Source organism: Trematosphaeria pertusa (genome assembly GCF_010094035.1).
Source record: "Trematosphaeria pertusa strain CBS 122368 unplaced genomic scaffold BU26scaffold_13, whole genome shotgun sequence".
NCBI classification, from domain to species: domain Eukaryota; kingdom Fungi; phylum Ascomycota; class Dothideomycetes; order Pleosporales; family Trematosphaeriaceae; genus Trematosphaeria; species Trematosphaeria pertusa.
In genome coordinates, this window is record NW_022987224.1 from 407,802 (window position 1) to 423,689 (window position 15,888).

At 35.7% G+C, this 15,888-nt stretch overlaps 4 protein-coding genes across 4 annotated transcripts; 3 read left to right on the forward strand and 1 right to left on the reverse strand.

Moving 5' to 3' along the window:
* Nucleotides 1–77: 77 nt before the first annotated feature.
* Nucleotides 78–2,468, forward strand: BU26DRAFT_533212 (uncharacterized protein; the record flags this gene model as incomplete). Its single annotated transcript, XM_033831136.1, has 2 exons — nt 78–113; nt 216–2,468. 2 exons carry the CDS (start codon nt 78–80, stop codon nt 2,466–2,468), a joined length of 2,289 nt encoding a protein of 762 aa, XP_033680099.1.
* Nucleotides 2,469–2,764: 296 nt separating this feature from the next.
* Nucleotides 2,765–3,294, forward strand: BU26DRAFT_522222 (uncharacterized protein). The gene has a single exon (XM_033829729.1). The coding sequence runs from the start codon at nt 2,908–2,910 to the stop codon at nt 3,205–3,207; it is 300 nt and encodes a 99-aa protein (XP_033680100.1). The 5' UTR covers nt 2,765–2,907; the 3' UTR covers nt 3,208–3,294.
* A 140-nt stretch (nt 3,295–3,434) lies between these two features.
* BU26DRAFT_522223 (uncharacterized protein) lies at nt 3,435–4,500 on the forward strand. Its single transcript, XM_033829730.1, has 2 exons — nt 3,435–4,108; nt 4,169–4,500. The coding sequence occupies exons 1-2, from the start codon at nt 3,781–3,783 to the stop codon at nt 4,435–4,437; spliced, it is 597 nt and encodes a 198-aa protein (XP_033680101.1). The 5' UTR covers nt 3,435–3,780; the 3' UTR covers nt 4,438–4,500.
* Nucleotides 4,501–6,166: 1,666 nt separating this feature from the next.
* Nucleotides 6,167–6,460, reverse strand: BU26DRAFT_433632 (uncharacterized protein; the record flags this gene model as incomplete). Its single annotated transcript, XM_033824039.1, has 1 exon — nt 6,167–6,460. A coding segment is annotated over one exon (294 nt), but the record flags the coding sequence as incomplete, so codon positions are not given.
* Between the last annotated feature and the right edge of the window lie 9,428 nt (nt 6,461–15,888).

Here is a 15,888-nt window from a genome sequence, read left to right on the forward strand (position 1 = left end):
CTGCTTACACCATCCTCACCCCATCCTCACGCTTTAACAACATCTCGAAGCTTATCTGCTCGGCCACCGTCTTCACGATGAACGACTCACCCTATCAAAAGCTTGTGTTACAGGTCGAGGAAGCGCGACGCGCTCAGCGAGAGGCGGAGCTGGCACGAAACGCCGCAGAACAGGCACGAGACGAGGAGCAGCAACGACGGCGATCCGCAGAACAGGCACGAGACGAGGAGCAGCAACGACGGCGATCCGCAGAGCTGGCACGAGAGGAGGAGCAGCAACGACGGCGATCCGCAGAGCTGGCACGAGACAAGGAGCAGGCAAAGAATCGCAATACTACCCTACCCGAATATCTCGATGCCCTTCACACTCACCTGCACTGCGGCTTATCCGTTAACGAGAAGAGCATGAGTACACAAGGCGATCCATCCAACGCGAAGAAGAAGGCCCGACCAGATCGACTACGGCTTTGGACAGACTTCCCTACCCTGCAGATAGCCATCTGGGACACTTTGGTGAAATCGGAATTCATCCACGCACGCCAATTCCAATCGACCGTCACTCTACAACAGAACGGAGAGATGGTCAGGCGCAGGATGATGAGCTCGGAGCTTGACCTGCACTATTTCGAGCGACTCACGGTGCATGAGCACGTGTCGCTCATTGTCAGCAAGCTCTATGAGCAGGACGAGGAACTGCGGCAAGCTTTCAAGCTAGAGGGGTCGGTGGACTTTGAGAACCACGCCAACACGCTCAGCTCGGCGCCGGAACTGGACCAGTCCGGGCCCCGCCCGAGTCATTCAGCACTTATAAGGGCCCGAGGGCAATCCTTCGACTCGCAGCCACCCGCCACGCCGACTCCCGCGTCGACTCCCACGCCGACTCTTCGCCCCCTCGCGGACCAGTTCTGCGTCTACAACAGTGGTGCACACAAACGTATTCCCGCCTTGATTATGGAATACAAGCCGCCTCATAAGCTTACTTTAGGCACCATCTACGAAGGGCTGGAGGAGTTTAACCTAGAAGACGTCCAACTCAAAGGTAAAAACGAGGAACCGAAGCAGCGCCAGCGCCGCTTAGTAGCCGCGACCATTACCCAGGTCTTCTCGTACATGATCCGTTCCGGTCTCGAGTTTGGATGCGTCTGCATCGGCGAAGCGACCATCTTTCTTAGGGTGCCTGAGGAGGACCCAAGTACCGTCTACTTCTACCTCTCCGTACCTAAAGGGGATGTTGGCGATTCGACCGGATGGACTACGGATGGAGACCAGGACAATCGGCTCCATCTTACCGCAGTCGGCCAAATGCTCGCCTTCACCCTCCAAAGCCTCAGGAAGGTGCAGCGCCCCAACGACTGGCGCGCTAGCGCCCTGAAGCAGCTCCAAACTTGGGATATAGTCTACAATGAATTTGTCGCGGCGGTGCCGAAGGGCACAGAAGCACCCTCTTCGGAGTATCGGCCATCCCGCCAGCTTGGCTTTCTTCGCGCGTCGCCCATCCGCTTGCGACCTCGACGGGGCGCCCTCGTCCGGCGGTCCTGCGGGTCCAATGACCCATCTGCCCTCGGCGACAGTGATCAAAGCGGTTCCGATTCAGAAACACCCAGCCGACGAGCTCGACCCCCACCTTCTTCGCGGGCGGTGGAGCTGCCGCTCCGAGCCGCGGCCAGTTCGTCATCGAAGAAGACCACGACATCTGGAGACCGTGCGGGTCAGCAGTACTGCACGCAGGAATGCCTCCGCGGCTTACTCGACGGCGGGCCCCTCGACAAGTCATGTCCTAATATAGACCAGCACGGATATGACCATCACCAGATCGACGCGGCCGCCTTTTGTACTCTCATGCAGCAACAGCTCGCCGAGTGCATGGATACAAACTTCGAGGTAATTGGCAGATGCGGGTCCCGCGGGGTGCCGTTCAGGGTGCGACTGGCATCCTATGGATATATACTCGTCGCTAAGTGCACGCCCCCCGACTTCGTCCACCATCTCCAGCACGAAGCCGCCGTCTACGACCGGCTCCGCCCTATCCAAGGCCTCTTCGTCCCCGTACACATAGGAAACATCAATCTTGTACGGCCGGTCTACTACGAGGGCATCGCGGAGCTCACATACGTCATGTTCCTAAGTTTTGGAGGCATGCCGATTTCCCGACAGATCACTACCGACAACCGCGCGCAAATCACCGAGCAGGCTTTAAGCTGCGTCCGGGCAATCCACAGCTTAGACGTCCTACACCGCGACATCGCCAATCGCAATATCCTTCGGGACGTCAGCATCGGCAGGACGATGGTCATCGACTTCGAGCGCTCGGAGCTACGACCGCCTCGGCCGGTGCTTGGCCCCGTCTCGCCGAATTGGAAGAGAAAGAGGGATAAAGGTGGTGTAGGTAAGACGCGGCAGGGCGTAGCAGACCCATATTCGGGGGAGAGGGAAGAGGTCACTTGGGAGCTGTCGCGCCTAACTGTCTAAGAGTTGATGTCCTTGTCGGCGATAGTTAGGCCGTTTTGCGACGGCCACCAAATCAACGAATCCTCGTGAAATGAACGTAATGATGGGGTTTTTAGGGGCGTAGCGCTGCTAGTATTGAACAAGATAGTTCTACTTTATCAACGCAACAAGCATCAAGAAACCACAGTCGGGAGAGGGGTGAGATGAGATTTAACTGAAGTGAGGCGTATCCCGTCGTACAACGTCAGCGATGTGCTCTTGAAATGTGGCGGGTATTTTTCGCTTCTCTTTAGCCACGAACCGTTCGAGCGTCTGACCTTGATTCTCAGTAACGTTTTTCCCAGTTCTGTGTTTTCGGCCTTTTCGTGGTGCTGTTGCACCCTTGTTGACTCGAGGAGCACTCTTCGGTGTCTTCTAAGGTCGAATTGCACGCCCTTCCCCGTTGAAGTGCTTATCCAGCATGTCTGCCGCCGAGGCTCGCAGCTCTGGTTCGACGATCGCCATGGCTTCGATGTGGTGGAACCCAGTCGCATTCGCGGCCTCCCGTGCTGCCCTGATGCGCAATGCATTCGTGTGGAACGGCTTCTCCCGGAATCCATTGGCATTTAATACGTGCGCTATTGTCATAAAAAGGGACCAAACGTCTACTTTCGATGTCTGTCGCTTCCCTTCGAAGACCTCGGGTGCCATATATATTAGAGACCCAACCAATAATTGGGCGTCGACAATGCGATTGCAAAGGCCAAAGTCCGTAAGTTGAAAGCTATAACCACCAGTGGAGAGAGATTGGTAGAGGAACTGCTCCGGCGGCTGGGAAGCGCTCTAGGCTACGGGACAGTCGGTTTCGGGAGCGCTAAGAGGTCAGGCAGCTCTCGCGGGAAAGAAATCCCCAGATCAAACAGCCCGCGTAAAAAAGATGCCGATAACCTTCAAGAGTGTATACGCCCATTACCCGGCGGTTCCAAGGTTTAGGCGGCTGCCAAGGCCGTCCTGCTCAATCAGGCTAGCCTGCTCCTGACGCGTCTTGGTTCAGCGCGGGCTGCTCTACTTTTCTTCGTCTGTCTGCCTACCTATTATCAGGAGAGACGACGCAGCCTCCCAGCCCTCCCAAAGTTTCTCTTTTAGCTATCTAAGGAGCGCGAATGGATAAGAGACGAGCTTCAATTCAAGCGGGCTACTGGAATCGTTGATATACACGGCATGGCCTTCAAGAAGAACTAGATCGAAGACGGGATTTGGAATCCTGCATGAGACGAACTGACCTGGATGCACGAGGACTTTCTTGAGGAAGAACGTCGAGCGTCTAGACCACTACCTGGCGCAGTCCGCAACGATGACCTGCCTAGCCCCGCGCCTTTTAACTTGGAACCAACGCCTGACGTCTACAAAGCGCGATTATCTATCTGCTGTCCCCAAAGAAGTTGATGCCTCTAGCGCGTTGACCTCGAGAGCGAGAGGTAAGAGGAAGAGGACGAAAATTACCGCCCGACTGCCTGCCGTTGAGGATCCATGGTCAGCGAAAGAGCCCACAGACCGAGTCCGTCGGAGTCCGCGATTGGGGACGATAACGAAACTGAGCACATCACGCAGACCAGGCGGCGATGGGGCGAATTTAGACCTCGCGGACAATCAAGTCTCTACCAAGAAGCTTATCCGTTCTAGTAGGTTTTCTCCTTTTAGTCTACCCGGGTCAAGGATGTCGAATCTGACGAGTGAGATAGGAGCTCAACGGCAGCGGGATGCTCCTACTAAGAATGGAGCTTCACAATTGCCGTCGACCGGGGCGTTCAACTATACCACGCGAGGTGGTCCTACTGTTAGGAATCGCCTGCCAGGTACGACCGAGATGCTCCGGCGAAGTCGGCGAATAGCTGCGCAGATAAAGAATACCCCAGTCGAGCACAAACAGAAGGGGGTGGCACCGGTAACCGGTAGTCGAGACGATCAAGGGTTAACGCTAAGCGCCGCATCTAACATTGCGATCGGATAAGGAGACAGGAGTGCAGCGTGAAGGTGCGAGACGGGCGAGGCGGCCGCCAATATCATAGTGAATTGAATCCATATGCGTTGCAGCTTGAATAAGTTAGAATCTGTCAAAGTCATGTGTACTTGTGTGAGAGAACTAAACGTCAAAGCGCCAGAGGAGAAAGATAATCTATAGTAACACCAAGGACGATTTCCACATCCGCTCCCAGTCAAACTCGAAGAAGCATATAGACGGTAGGAGCGTACGGAAACGGACGATAATAAGGTTGTTAAGCCCAGATGGCTTAAGCTTTCCGCTGCATGATGTTTGCTTGCCTGACCCTGTCTTCAATGCTCTTCAGATATTGACTAGTTCGATCCCTATCAAATCCAAATGCCAATCGTACCATTTCTCGGACTAGATCCTCATCACCGTCCCCAGTAGACTCGATGCGGTCATAACAAGCATATATCCTTGATGCCGCACTATTCAGTAAATCGGGAAAAGACCGCTTGAGGCACCGTCCCCTGTTTCGAAGTCCATTCTCAGCCTCCTGGAACTTGCTGATGTACATCCGTCGAGCAACTGCTTGACGAGATACAGCATTGTGCGCCATGTTCATAGGATCCTGCTCCAGTGACCTTCAAGTGCGGGCACACGGAAAACGTGCCACCAAACTCTAGGGTCATCCCATGCGAGCTCGTTTCTACTCGGTCCCCGGCGGCCTATTGCGACCCAATTACGAACACCTCCAAGGGCTCCAGCACCAACCGAAGGAGGGATTGCACGGCCTGCGAAAAGAAAAAAAGACCTGCACCAAAGAAGGATAGTGATAACGGTACTGAGCAGGCGGCTCGAGCTCGAGCTACGCAGTACAGCCTGGTAGAGTCTAAGTCGGCGCCTAAGTTAGTAGATTTACTAGTAAACACTAAACTAGACTTACATAATATTTAGAATTAAGAATTACCTAATAATTAGGGCTAAGCATGTATAGAGCAAAGTTCTAGTGTAGTACTTAGAGAATTAAATCTAATAGTAGTAATAAGTACTTTAGACGCTTTACAAATTCTACGTTTTCTTCTCTTAAGCTTCTTATGTAATTAGCACGCTAGTTTTCCCTTTAGCACTTCTACTACTAATTCTCTACAATACCTTTTAGAATCTTGCCTTAAAGGCTACCTTTATAGTTAGAAATGTCTTAATAACTAAATTTTTGTTAGAAAACTAATTTATTAGAAGCACTAGTAAAGCCGCTGCCTAGTTAATTAAAATAATTCTAAGTTATTAGAAATGTTAACTTTAATTCTAGCGTTTCTTAACGCTAGTAACAAGTCTAATTCGCTAATAAGAGTATATTCTTGTTTAGGTCTTCTATGTTAACATAATCTCTATTCTAATATTTCTAAATAATACTACTATAGAAAACATAGTCTATTAGAGAAAGGTTCTATAAACTTAGCTATTATAGGTCTTTATACTTAAAGTAGTAGTATTTATATATAGCCTAAATAGAAATTAAATATATAATCTAACTAAGATAAAGAATCTTAATCTTTACTATTAATCTATTCTTATAGACTATGTCTATATTCGTAGTTATTAGTAGTAAGTATAATTAGCTAAAGTCTAAAAATTTAAGCTACCTATTATTAACTAAAATATTCTAGAGAGTAATTTTATCTATAAAAACTCTTTACAAATAGATGTAGAACAGCGCGTTAATAAGAAACAAAATCTACTAGACCTTAAGGTACTAGAGTAGCTTAGTATTAGTTCTAATAAAATTCTCTAGATCTTCTTTAACTATAAATACTAGTTTAATTCTATTACTAGACGTTTTAAAGTAACGTATAATTCTAGAATAATCTTCTAGACGCTTATATATTATTTTTTTAACTTCTAAAGCCTTATAATTAATATTATTTATATATTCTATAGAGTCTAAGTTATACTCTAGAAAGTTATCTACTATAAAGGTTTTAGCAACCTTAATAATATAATTCTTATTAAGACAAAAAATAAGGCTAGTTAACCTAATTCTAACTAATTTACGCTCTACCTTAGTAGTTATATAACAACTTTTGTTTACGTAAGATAATAGTTAGCTAGTTACTAGCGTAAGTAAAGAGAGTAAGTAGATAAATATTACTAACTTATTAGATTTTAGATTATAGAAGTAGAGTAGATTACTTAGAGAGATAGTTAACTATAAGAATAGGTCTAGAGAAAAGTAACGTATAAGTAAAGAGACGTTAGAGCGTAAGAGAACACTATAGCACGTAGGCTTATCTTATAAGAATACTACCTAGGCTATAGTTATAAAGAGCGTGTTAGAGAAAAATAGACGCGAAGTTATTACCTAGAGGCCTTAAGCTGCTAGAGAGAGAAGACTGTAGTAGGCGAGAAGTAGTTTAGTAGTATAGAAAAGTAGAAAGAGATAGAAGATAGAATATATAAGGTATTTAATAACTATTAAAAGCTAGAGAAGGCTAAGAGGTAGGCAGAGTAGTACTAAGGCGCTAGACTAAATATAGGGCGCTAGACTGTATATAGTTATTAGAAAGTACTAATTTTAGAAAATTTCGCAAGTAACTTACTAGAGTAACTTAAATTAACTTAAAATCTAGCTATATTATCTATTACCTATACGTGTTTATATTATCTAACCTATAAGAATAAGGTAGTAAAGCTATTATATAGCCTCTTTAGCTAATTTATGTCTCTACTAGGCCTATCTCTCTATATAATCTTACCTTTACTTTAGAATTCTACTATCTACGTTTGTCTATATTAAACCTACGCCTCTATAGCATGCTTATATTAATCTACGCTACTTAAGCAACAAGGATTATAGCAGTTTAACAAGAGACTAAACAGCTCTACCTCTAGACTTTGCAGATGCCTAGTCGTTGCGGCATTTAATAATACTTCGCCTAACTACAGCTTCTCTAGCTAGTCTCTAGATTGTCCTAAAACCCTTTCTATCTAATTAGTAATAGTATACCCTAAAGTACTATTAGAATAGTCTTAGCTATTTAATCTATATTCTTTAACGTAATTAGAGTAGTAAGGCTTTTAATTAAACTAGTAACACGTAAGTAGTTAAGCTATTATTAAAACCTAATTCTATTAAGGTAGCGCCTTTCTTACTCTTTAATTATAGCTAACTCTAGTAAATAGCTCTTTACTAAGATATTATAGTAGAACTACGTCTAATTATACTAAATAGTTATAGCGTTAAAAGTATATACAGATAGTCTTAATAGTATAGAAGAGGTAAGGCTATAGTAGCTGTAGGTTATTAGATCTAGAAATTTTAGTAGAAAAACTAAAGTTCTTACTTTAATTACGAATAGGTGTTAGTTACGTTACAACAATAACCTAAATATTAGTTATCTAGAGCTTTAGTTACGCTTGTATAAATTCGTTCTACTTAATTATAAGCTAGCTCTCTTAATTATAGTAATATAAGGACTAAGCTATATTTACATAGATTTACTACTACTCTACTAGCTGTTAAAGCTAGCAACGTCTTACTATAGCTAGGCTCTATCTAGAAAGGCTAACGCTCTAATTATAGTTGCTACTTTCTACTTAGTATAGATTCTATACTATTTACTTAGTCTAAAGAGAACTATAGTTTGTTAAAGCGTATTATTATTTTTTACTAAGTACTATATATAGAACTCTACGTTACCTTACTAGAGGTTATTACCTAGCTCTAGTTACTAGTAGAGTAAGCTAATAGAACTTCTCTATTACAGGCTAAGAGATTTATTAGCGTTATCTAGTTTACTCTAGTACTAAAGCTCTTTCGCGCTATAGTTACGAGAAGCGCGTAGAAAGCTAAATAACTACTATTAGATTATTAGTAAAAGAATTAGGCTAATAATAAGAGTAAATATAGTAGCTATAATTTTTAATACAATATAATAACTTAAATATTATCTAGGTAGGTACGCGCTAGAGAGATTAGAAGGACAAGTTAGTTTCTAGAAGCTTTTAATAGGTATAGTTAGTATAAGGTAGCAGCCTTTAGTAGAGCTACTTAGCATCTACTAGAGAAAGAATAACTAGCTTTAAGAGGGGTAAAACACGCCCCGCTCTAAGGCGCGCAGAGAGGCGATTATTCTACCCTAAGGCCGCACTTAGCTTTAGCTTAGGATCCGCTTAGGCTAAGAGGGCAACTACTTAGGTTCGAGGCTGTAGCTAGAACTAGTTATACGGCATAATTTTACCTATCTCTAGAGGTAGGTATATAATAGTATAGGTAGTAACGTACTTTATTACTAAATACTCTATACTACTAAACGCCCTATAAATACTAAGCCTCTACTAAATACTACTATCTTATTTAGATTACTCTAACTCTAAGCTACTTAAGATAAATCTAGATAAGCTATCTAACTTATCTATATTATCTTTAACTATCTAGTATATTTATATATTATACTCTAGCTTACTATAGCGTCTATAGCGTTACTAAGCTAGCTAGCTATTATATACTACTACTTCTTTATACTACTTCTTACTCTTATTCTAATCTATAGTCTTTTTTTAAGTAACTAGCTATAAGCTAGCTTTAATTATAAGAGTTTTCTCTTTCTAAATCTACTTTCTTTTATATAAATTATACTTTTTTTTCTATACGTTAGCTACTTAAAGCTAGGTAACTTTAGACTCTATAAGTACTAGCTAATATACTATTAGCTTATTATCTTTTTTAAGCTAATTAAATAACTTAATAATATAAGTTAGTAATAAATTAAGATGCTATATAATCTTTAATTAAATTAGAGTTAATTAAGATCTTACTTTAATAAGATTACTAGGTATTTTATACTTCTAGATAGTAGTATTATTAGTAAAGAGTATTAGTATACGTAATTAAACTTTAAGCTTTAATACTACTAAATCTAGATTAAATAGAACTAAGCTAGTATTTCTAAATTCTACTCTAATATTATTATCTATAATTAACGTATAAAAAGCTATATAAAATATAGATAGAAACTTAGTTTTTATAATATAGTTAATATAGCTACGTATTAAGTTCTTAACTTAGCGTCTATATACTACCTTTAATAGTAAGAAGTAGCTAACGTTAAGTAGCTATAGAAGATATAATAAATATACTAGTATATAGAGAACTATAATTTTATTCTTCTTATAGTACTACTAGAATTTAATAAAGCTATAGCTTTTATAGCTATCTAAAATTAGTAGATAATATACACCTATAACGCGACTCTTAGTATATGCGTTAAAGTGCTTTAACTATATAATACTAACTTTATTTATTATCTAGCCGCTTTTAGAGATAGCTATAACCTAATTACGTAGTAGCTAGCTACCTTTATACTACGCTAAGAGGTAGTTTTTACCTATAATAATAAGAAATAGTAGAACCTATATATTGCCTACTACTCTTACTATTATAATTACTAAAATCTACTTATAATTACCTAGTTAAAGACTCTTTAGTCGCGATTATCTCTTAGAGCTAGTAACTACTACCTAAGATAATATTATTTCTATTATAAAGCTAGATTTATTAAAATTATACATATCTTTATTAGTAATACTATACTTTGTCTTTATATTATCTACTAGGTCAAACTACGCCTAAATAATTATAGAATCTTCTTACTTTACTCTCTAATAGTTATACTTATAATTAAGCTATATTTTAAGCTTAGAATAGCGCGTAATAAAGCGGTTTAGCTAAATTTAACTAATAGCGTTCTTACTCTACTTAGTAAGTAGCTTATTAGCTATATCTTAAATAGTAGTAAGCTAGAGAGTAAATTCTTACGCGTCTAGGTTAAGTATATACTTAACTATTACCTACTCTTTATTCTTTATAAGCTTTATTAAATTAGGTATCTTTTCGTGTTATAGAGTAATTCTATTACATTAACTATAGACTTTCTTCTACTCTACGTTATAGAGAGCTATAGCGCGCCGTAAGCTTAGCTCTAGGTTCTATTAAATAGCCTAGAGCGTAAGCTATATTTAGAATTTATCTAAAGTTAATTAGGCGTTTATAAAGAGCGTTATAATAGAAATAGTAGTATTTAGTAGAGGCTTAGTATTTTTAGAGAGTTTAGTAATATAAGAAGTTTAGTAATAAAGTACGTTATATATATAGTTAGAGAAAAAAACTCTAGAAAGACTTCTTTTAAACTTCTATCTTTTATTATACTATATCTAGAAGAGCTAGCTTAATAAAAGTTTTCTAGAAATCTTTACTAGGTTAGAAATACTATATACTATAAGTTTTATATATTATTATAGAGATATAATAGTACTTACTAGAAGTAAAGTAGATTTTTTTTTAAAAGTTATCTAAATACGTAATATACTTTATAAATAAACGTTTTATATAAATAAACGCTCTAAAAATACTAAGCTAGAAAAATTAAAAGGTTTTTCTTAAATAACTAAGTAAAAGCTTAATATTTTTCTATAAAATATTAAATATATATAGAATAGTACTATATATACTTTCTATTAAATTTATACTATATATTTCTTATTATATAAGCTAGAAGTAAGCCTTTTTCTAAAAGTAGCTATTCTTAGATTTTAAATCTTATAAGCACTAGTAAACCTATATAATAAACTATAAAACTTTAAATATATATTATATAGTATAGTATAAAGTCTTTTATAAGGTTTAGTAGCGTCTAGCTTAGTAATATCTATCTATTTCTAGAAGAAATCTCTAAACTACTTATTAGAGACTCTTTAAGCTAATATCTCTAGTATTACTAAGCTAAATACTATAAAACTTTATAAAAGAGTTTATACTATAGTATATAATATATCTTTAAAGTTTTATAGTTTATTATTAAGGTTTACTAGTACTATTAAGATTTAAACCTAAAGAATAGCTACTTTTAGAAAAAGACTTACTTCTAGCTTACGTAATAAGAAATATATAGTACAAATTTAATAGAAAGTGTATAACGTACTTTACTATCGAACCGTATATACTATCGAACCGCCTACGATTTCTTAGCAAGGAAAATTAACGAAAATCAATAGGTTTTTCTTAAATAACTAAGCGAAACCTTAATATTTTTGTATAAAACTTTATATATATATTTGCTGTAGTATATTACACCTTATAGTAAAGTTACACTAAGATATATTACGTAATTAAAATGCTATACGTATTTAACTAACTTTTAAGAAAAATCTAGTTTACTTCTAGTAAGTACTATTATATCTCTATAATAATATATAAAACTTATAGTATATAGTATCTATAACGTATTAAAGGTTTCTAGAAAACTTTTATAGCGCTAGCTCTTCTAAGTATAGCGTAATAATAGATAGAAGTTAGAAAAATTTCTTCTTAGAGCTTTTTTCTTCTAACTATATATATATATATATAGTTAATCTAGCTCTATAAACTTATTATTTTATATATTATAGTTTATTTTAACTATATAGAGCGTATTAACTAATAATATAGTAGCTTTAAGTAGTTATTTAAAAGTAAAGTCTTTTTAGTAGTATAGTATAGAAAGATAGAAAGATACTAAAACTATTTTAAAATTATTACTTCTAAATATATAGAAGGCTTATAGTATATATAGTCTTATAATATATAACTTTATATAGCTAGATTATTAATATATATATATAGTTAGAGAAGAAAACTCTAGAAAGACTTCTTATAAATTTCTATCTCTTATTACGCTATACCTAGAAGGGCTAGCGCTATAGAAATTTCTTAGAAACCTTTATTACGTTATAGATACTATTTACTATAAGTTTTATATATTATTATAGAGATATAACAGTACTTACTAGAAGTAAACTAGATTTTTCTTAAAAGTTAGTTAAATATGTATAGCTTTTTAATTACGTAATAAATCTTAGTGTAACTTTAGCATAAGATGTAATATACTATAAAGAATATATATATAAAGTTTTATAGAAAAATACTAAGAGGTCGCTTAGTTATTAAAGAAAAACGAGTTAATTTTCGTTAATTTTCGTTGTTAAGAAATCGTGAATTATTTAATAGAGTAACTAGTTCGATAGTAAAGTACGTTATAAAGTTATTATTCTATATATTATAGTAGGCTTTAACTATATAGAGCTTATTAACTAATAATATACTAGCTTTAAGTAGTTAGTTATAAGTAAAGCGATTTTAGTACTATAGTATAGAAAGATAGAATAATACTAAAACTATCTTAAAATTTTTACTTCTAAATATATAGAACCTTTATAATATATATAAGCTTATAATATATAATATTATATAGCTAGATTATTTATATATATCTATAGGTAGAGAAGAAAACTCTAGAAAGAGTTTTTTCTAACTTCTATCTCTTATTACGCTATATCTAGAAGAGCTAGCTCTATAAAAGTTTTCTAGAAACCTTTATTATATTATAAATACTATTTTCTCTAAGTTTTATAAATTATTATAAAGGTTTACTAGTACTTATAAGGTTAAAACTCTAAAAATAGTTACTTTTTAGAAAAAGGCTTATTATAAGCTTACGTAATAAGAAATATATAGTATAATTTTAATAGTAGATATATATAGTATAGTCCTATCTATATTTAAAATCTTATAGAAAGTTATTAAGGTTTTACTTAGTTATTTAAGAAAAACTTATAAATTCTTATTAATTTTCCTTGCTAAGAGATAGTAGCCAGCTTGCTTATATAGCTAGCTTGCTTATAAAGTACGTTATAGCCTTTTAATTACGTAATATATTTTAGTGTAACTTTAGAATAAGAAGTAATATACTATAGAGAATATATATATAAATTTTTATAGAAAGATATTAAGGTTTTACTTTATAAGAGCTAGCTCTATAGTCTCTACTACTATACGTACGCTCTAGAATACCTAGCTAAGTAAGTTAATTATAGGTAATACAGTCTCTATAAGCTATAAGAATAAGAGTAATAAGTAGAGTAGGTTAGATTAAATTTAGCTATCTAAAGATAAGAAGTAGAGAAAAGACTCTAAGAGACTCTATATATAGAGATACTAAGCGCTATAATACTAGGCTAGATTATATAACAAGGTTACGTAATCTAAGATTATATAACTAAGGTAAATCTCTAAACTAGACTATTATATTACCTCTTCTATAGAGAGAGCTTATTTCTAAGCTCTAAAATACGCCTTCTAGATCTTTCTTTCTTCTAAAACTCTTACGTTATACTCTTAACTATCTCTTTTAGCTTATAGTAAGTATATTTATATTAGTTTTAAACTAGAAGCGCTTTTATAGCTACTACCTTTCTCTCTAGAAAGAAAAAGGCTTATAGAGATTTAAACTACAAGACTTATTTTCGCGTCTATAGAGCGGCTTTATTATAGACTCTCTTCTTAAATAATACTATAAGCTTAGTAGAGTCTTAAATTACTTAGTAGCGTCTTTGTGTTACTCTTATATCTTCTACTCTTATAGGTTTTAAATTCTCTACTTTCTTCTCTAGAGTCTTCTCTTTTTCGTATACCTTAATCTAAGTATCTAATTATAATAGTAGCTCTAGCTTATCTAGGTATACTATATAAAAGTCTTTTATCTTATAGAGAGCGTTAATAAAGTCTATAGTATTATACTAGGTAGAGTTAGAATTATAAGTAACCTATATAGCATAGTATTAAAGATAATTTTAATAAAGATAGCTATCTAGAATTTTATATATAAGCTATTCTAGATTACTATTAACTTTAATAAATAGCTACTTAGACTCTACCTACTCTAGTAATAGCTCTAAGGCTTTTCTTAGCTACTTAGTATAAAAGACGTCGTGTATATATATATACGTAGATAGCTAGAGCTAGAAGAAGTAACTCTTTATAGTAATAATTAGATAAAAGCTATATATCTATTAATTAAGCTTTATACTAGGCTAATCTATTAAAAAGCTATAAGGTTTAATATAGATAAGGTTACCTATAGTAAAATTAGATTCTTAGCGCTTTTTATTTACTTAGAGTATCTATCTAACTTACGCTTTTATAATATTACTTTATATAATTTTAGTAGCTTTTTTTATAGCGTTATATTACTTCTTAGTAAAATTCTAAGCTTTCTAGCGTAAGAGACGCTTACGTAGAGTAGAGAATTTTATTATACGCTTCTTCTAATTCTAGTAGTATATTAGCTAGTACTTAAATTTAATTTTATATACTATTAGTTCTATAGTTTTATATAGTAACGTAGCTTATACCTAGTCTATATAGAGTAGAAGGTCTAACTAATTATTCTAGTAGTAGTTAATAAATAGACGTAGACGCTAATTAAGGTATTAATTAATAATCTTTATATTTCTATCTATTTATAAGTAGTATGTAGTAGAGAGCTTCTACTTAATTTCTATAAGCTAGTAGAGCTTATCTATAAAGGTAGAGGTAAACTATAGACTATAATTTAATATAATAGACCTAGAAAAACTATATATACGCTAGATATATTAATAATATAGCTTTACTATATATTAAGCTATAATTTTCTTATAGTAGAGTAGAGAAAAGCTCTACTTACTTAGCTAATTTATAATAACGTATACGTAGTTAAATTCTTTCTTATTAGAGAGAAAGCTCTTAAAATCTATAGAGATATTCTACTATACTCTCTTAGAAATAGATAGAGACTTTAGAAAACCTAGCGTCTTATTACGTAGAGTATAGCTCTAGTAGTAAGTTTTATATACTACTATATATATATTAACGTCTTCTTATATACCTAGCTAGTAATATTAATCTTATAGTAACTAGGTAGTCTTCTAGCGCTCTAGATAAGTAGTTACCTAAGTAGTATATATAGCGCGTATTAAATATACTTATAGATAGTTAATAGTAGAGACTATTAACTAATTCTAATAGGTTAGTAAGCCGTCTTCTATTTTCTAGGCGAAGCCTAATATAGTAGCTTTATCTTAAGCTAGCTATAGAGAGTTATCTAATTAGTTAGCTATAATAATCTAATTAATTATAGTATATAGATTCTTAGTAGAAAGTACCTCTATAAACGTATTAGCGGCGGCGATTTTCGTAGTACTGCTAGCTAATCTCTAGGTAGCTAGAAATAATAACTTACTTAATAATTACTTAATAGCTAAGAAGCTAATTTACTTCTTACTTAGAAAAGCCTTTGTATAGGCGGCGCGATTCTTCTTCTTTTAGGTCTTAAGCTCTTCTTACTTTTATAATAACGCGTCCGCTACTATATTAGCTAAACCTAGTTAATAGGTAAGCTTAAGGTTATAGTTAGTAATATTATTCGCCTAGTAAACCTACCTAGTAGTAAGTTCTTACTTAGTAGTAAAATACTCTAAGGCTTAGTAGTTAGTTAATACTATAAAAGGCTCTAGATCTTGTAAGCTAATTAGCTAGCTTCTCTACTTCTAGATACTAAGAATAACTACTAGCATTTCTTTATTATAAATACTATAGTTTATCTAGATAGTATTTATTATCTT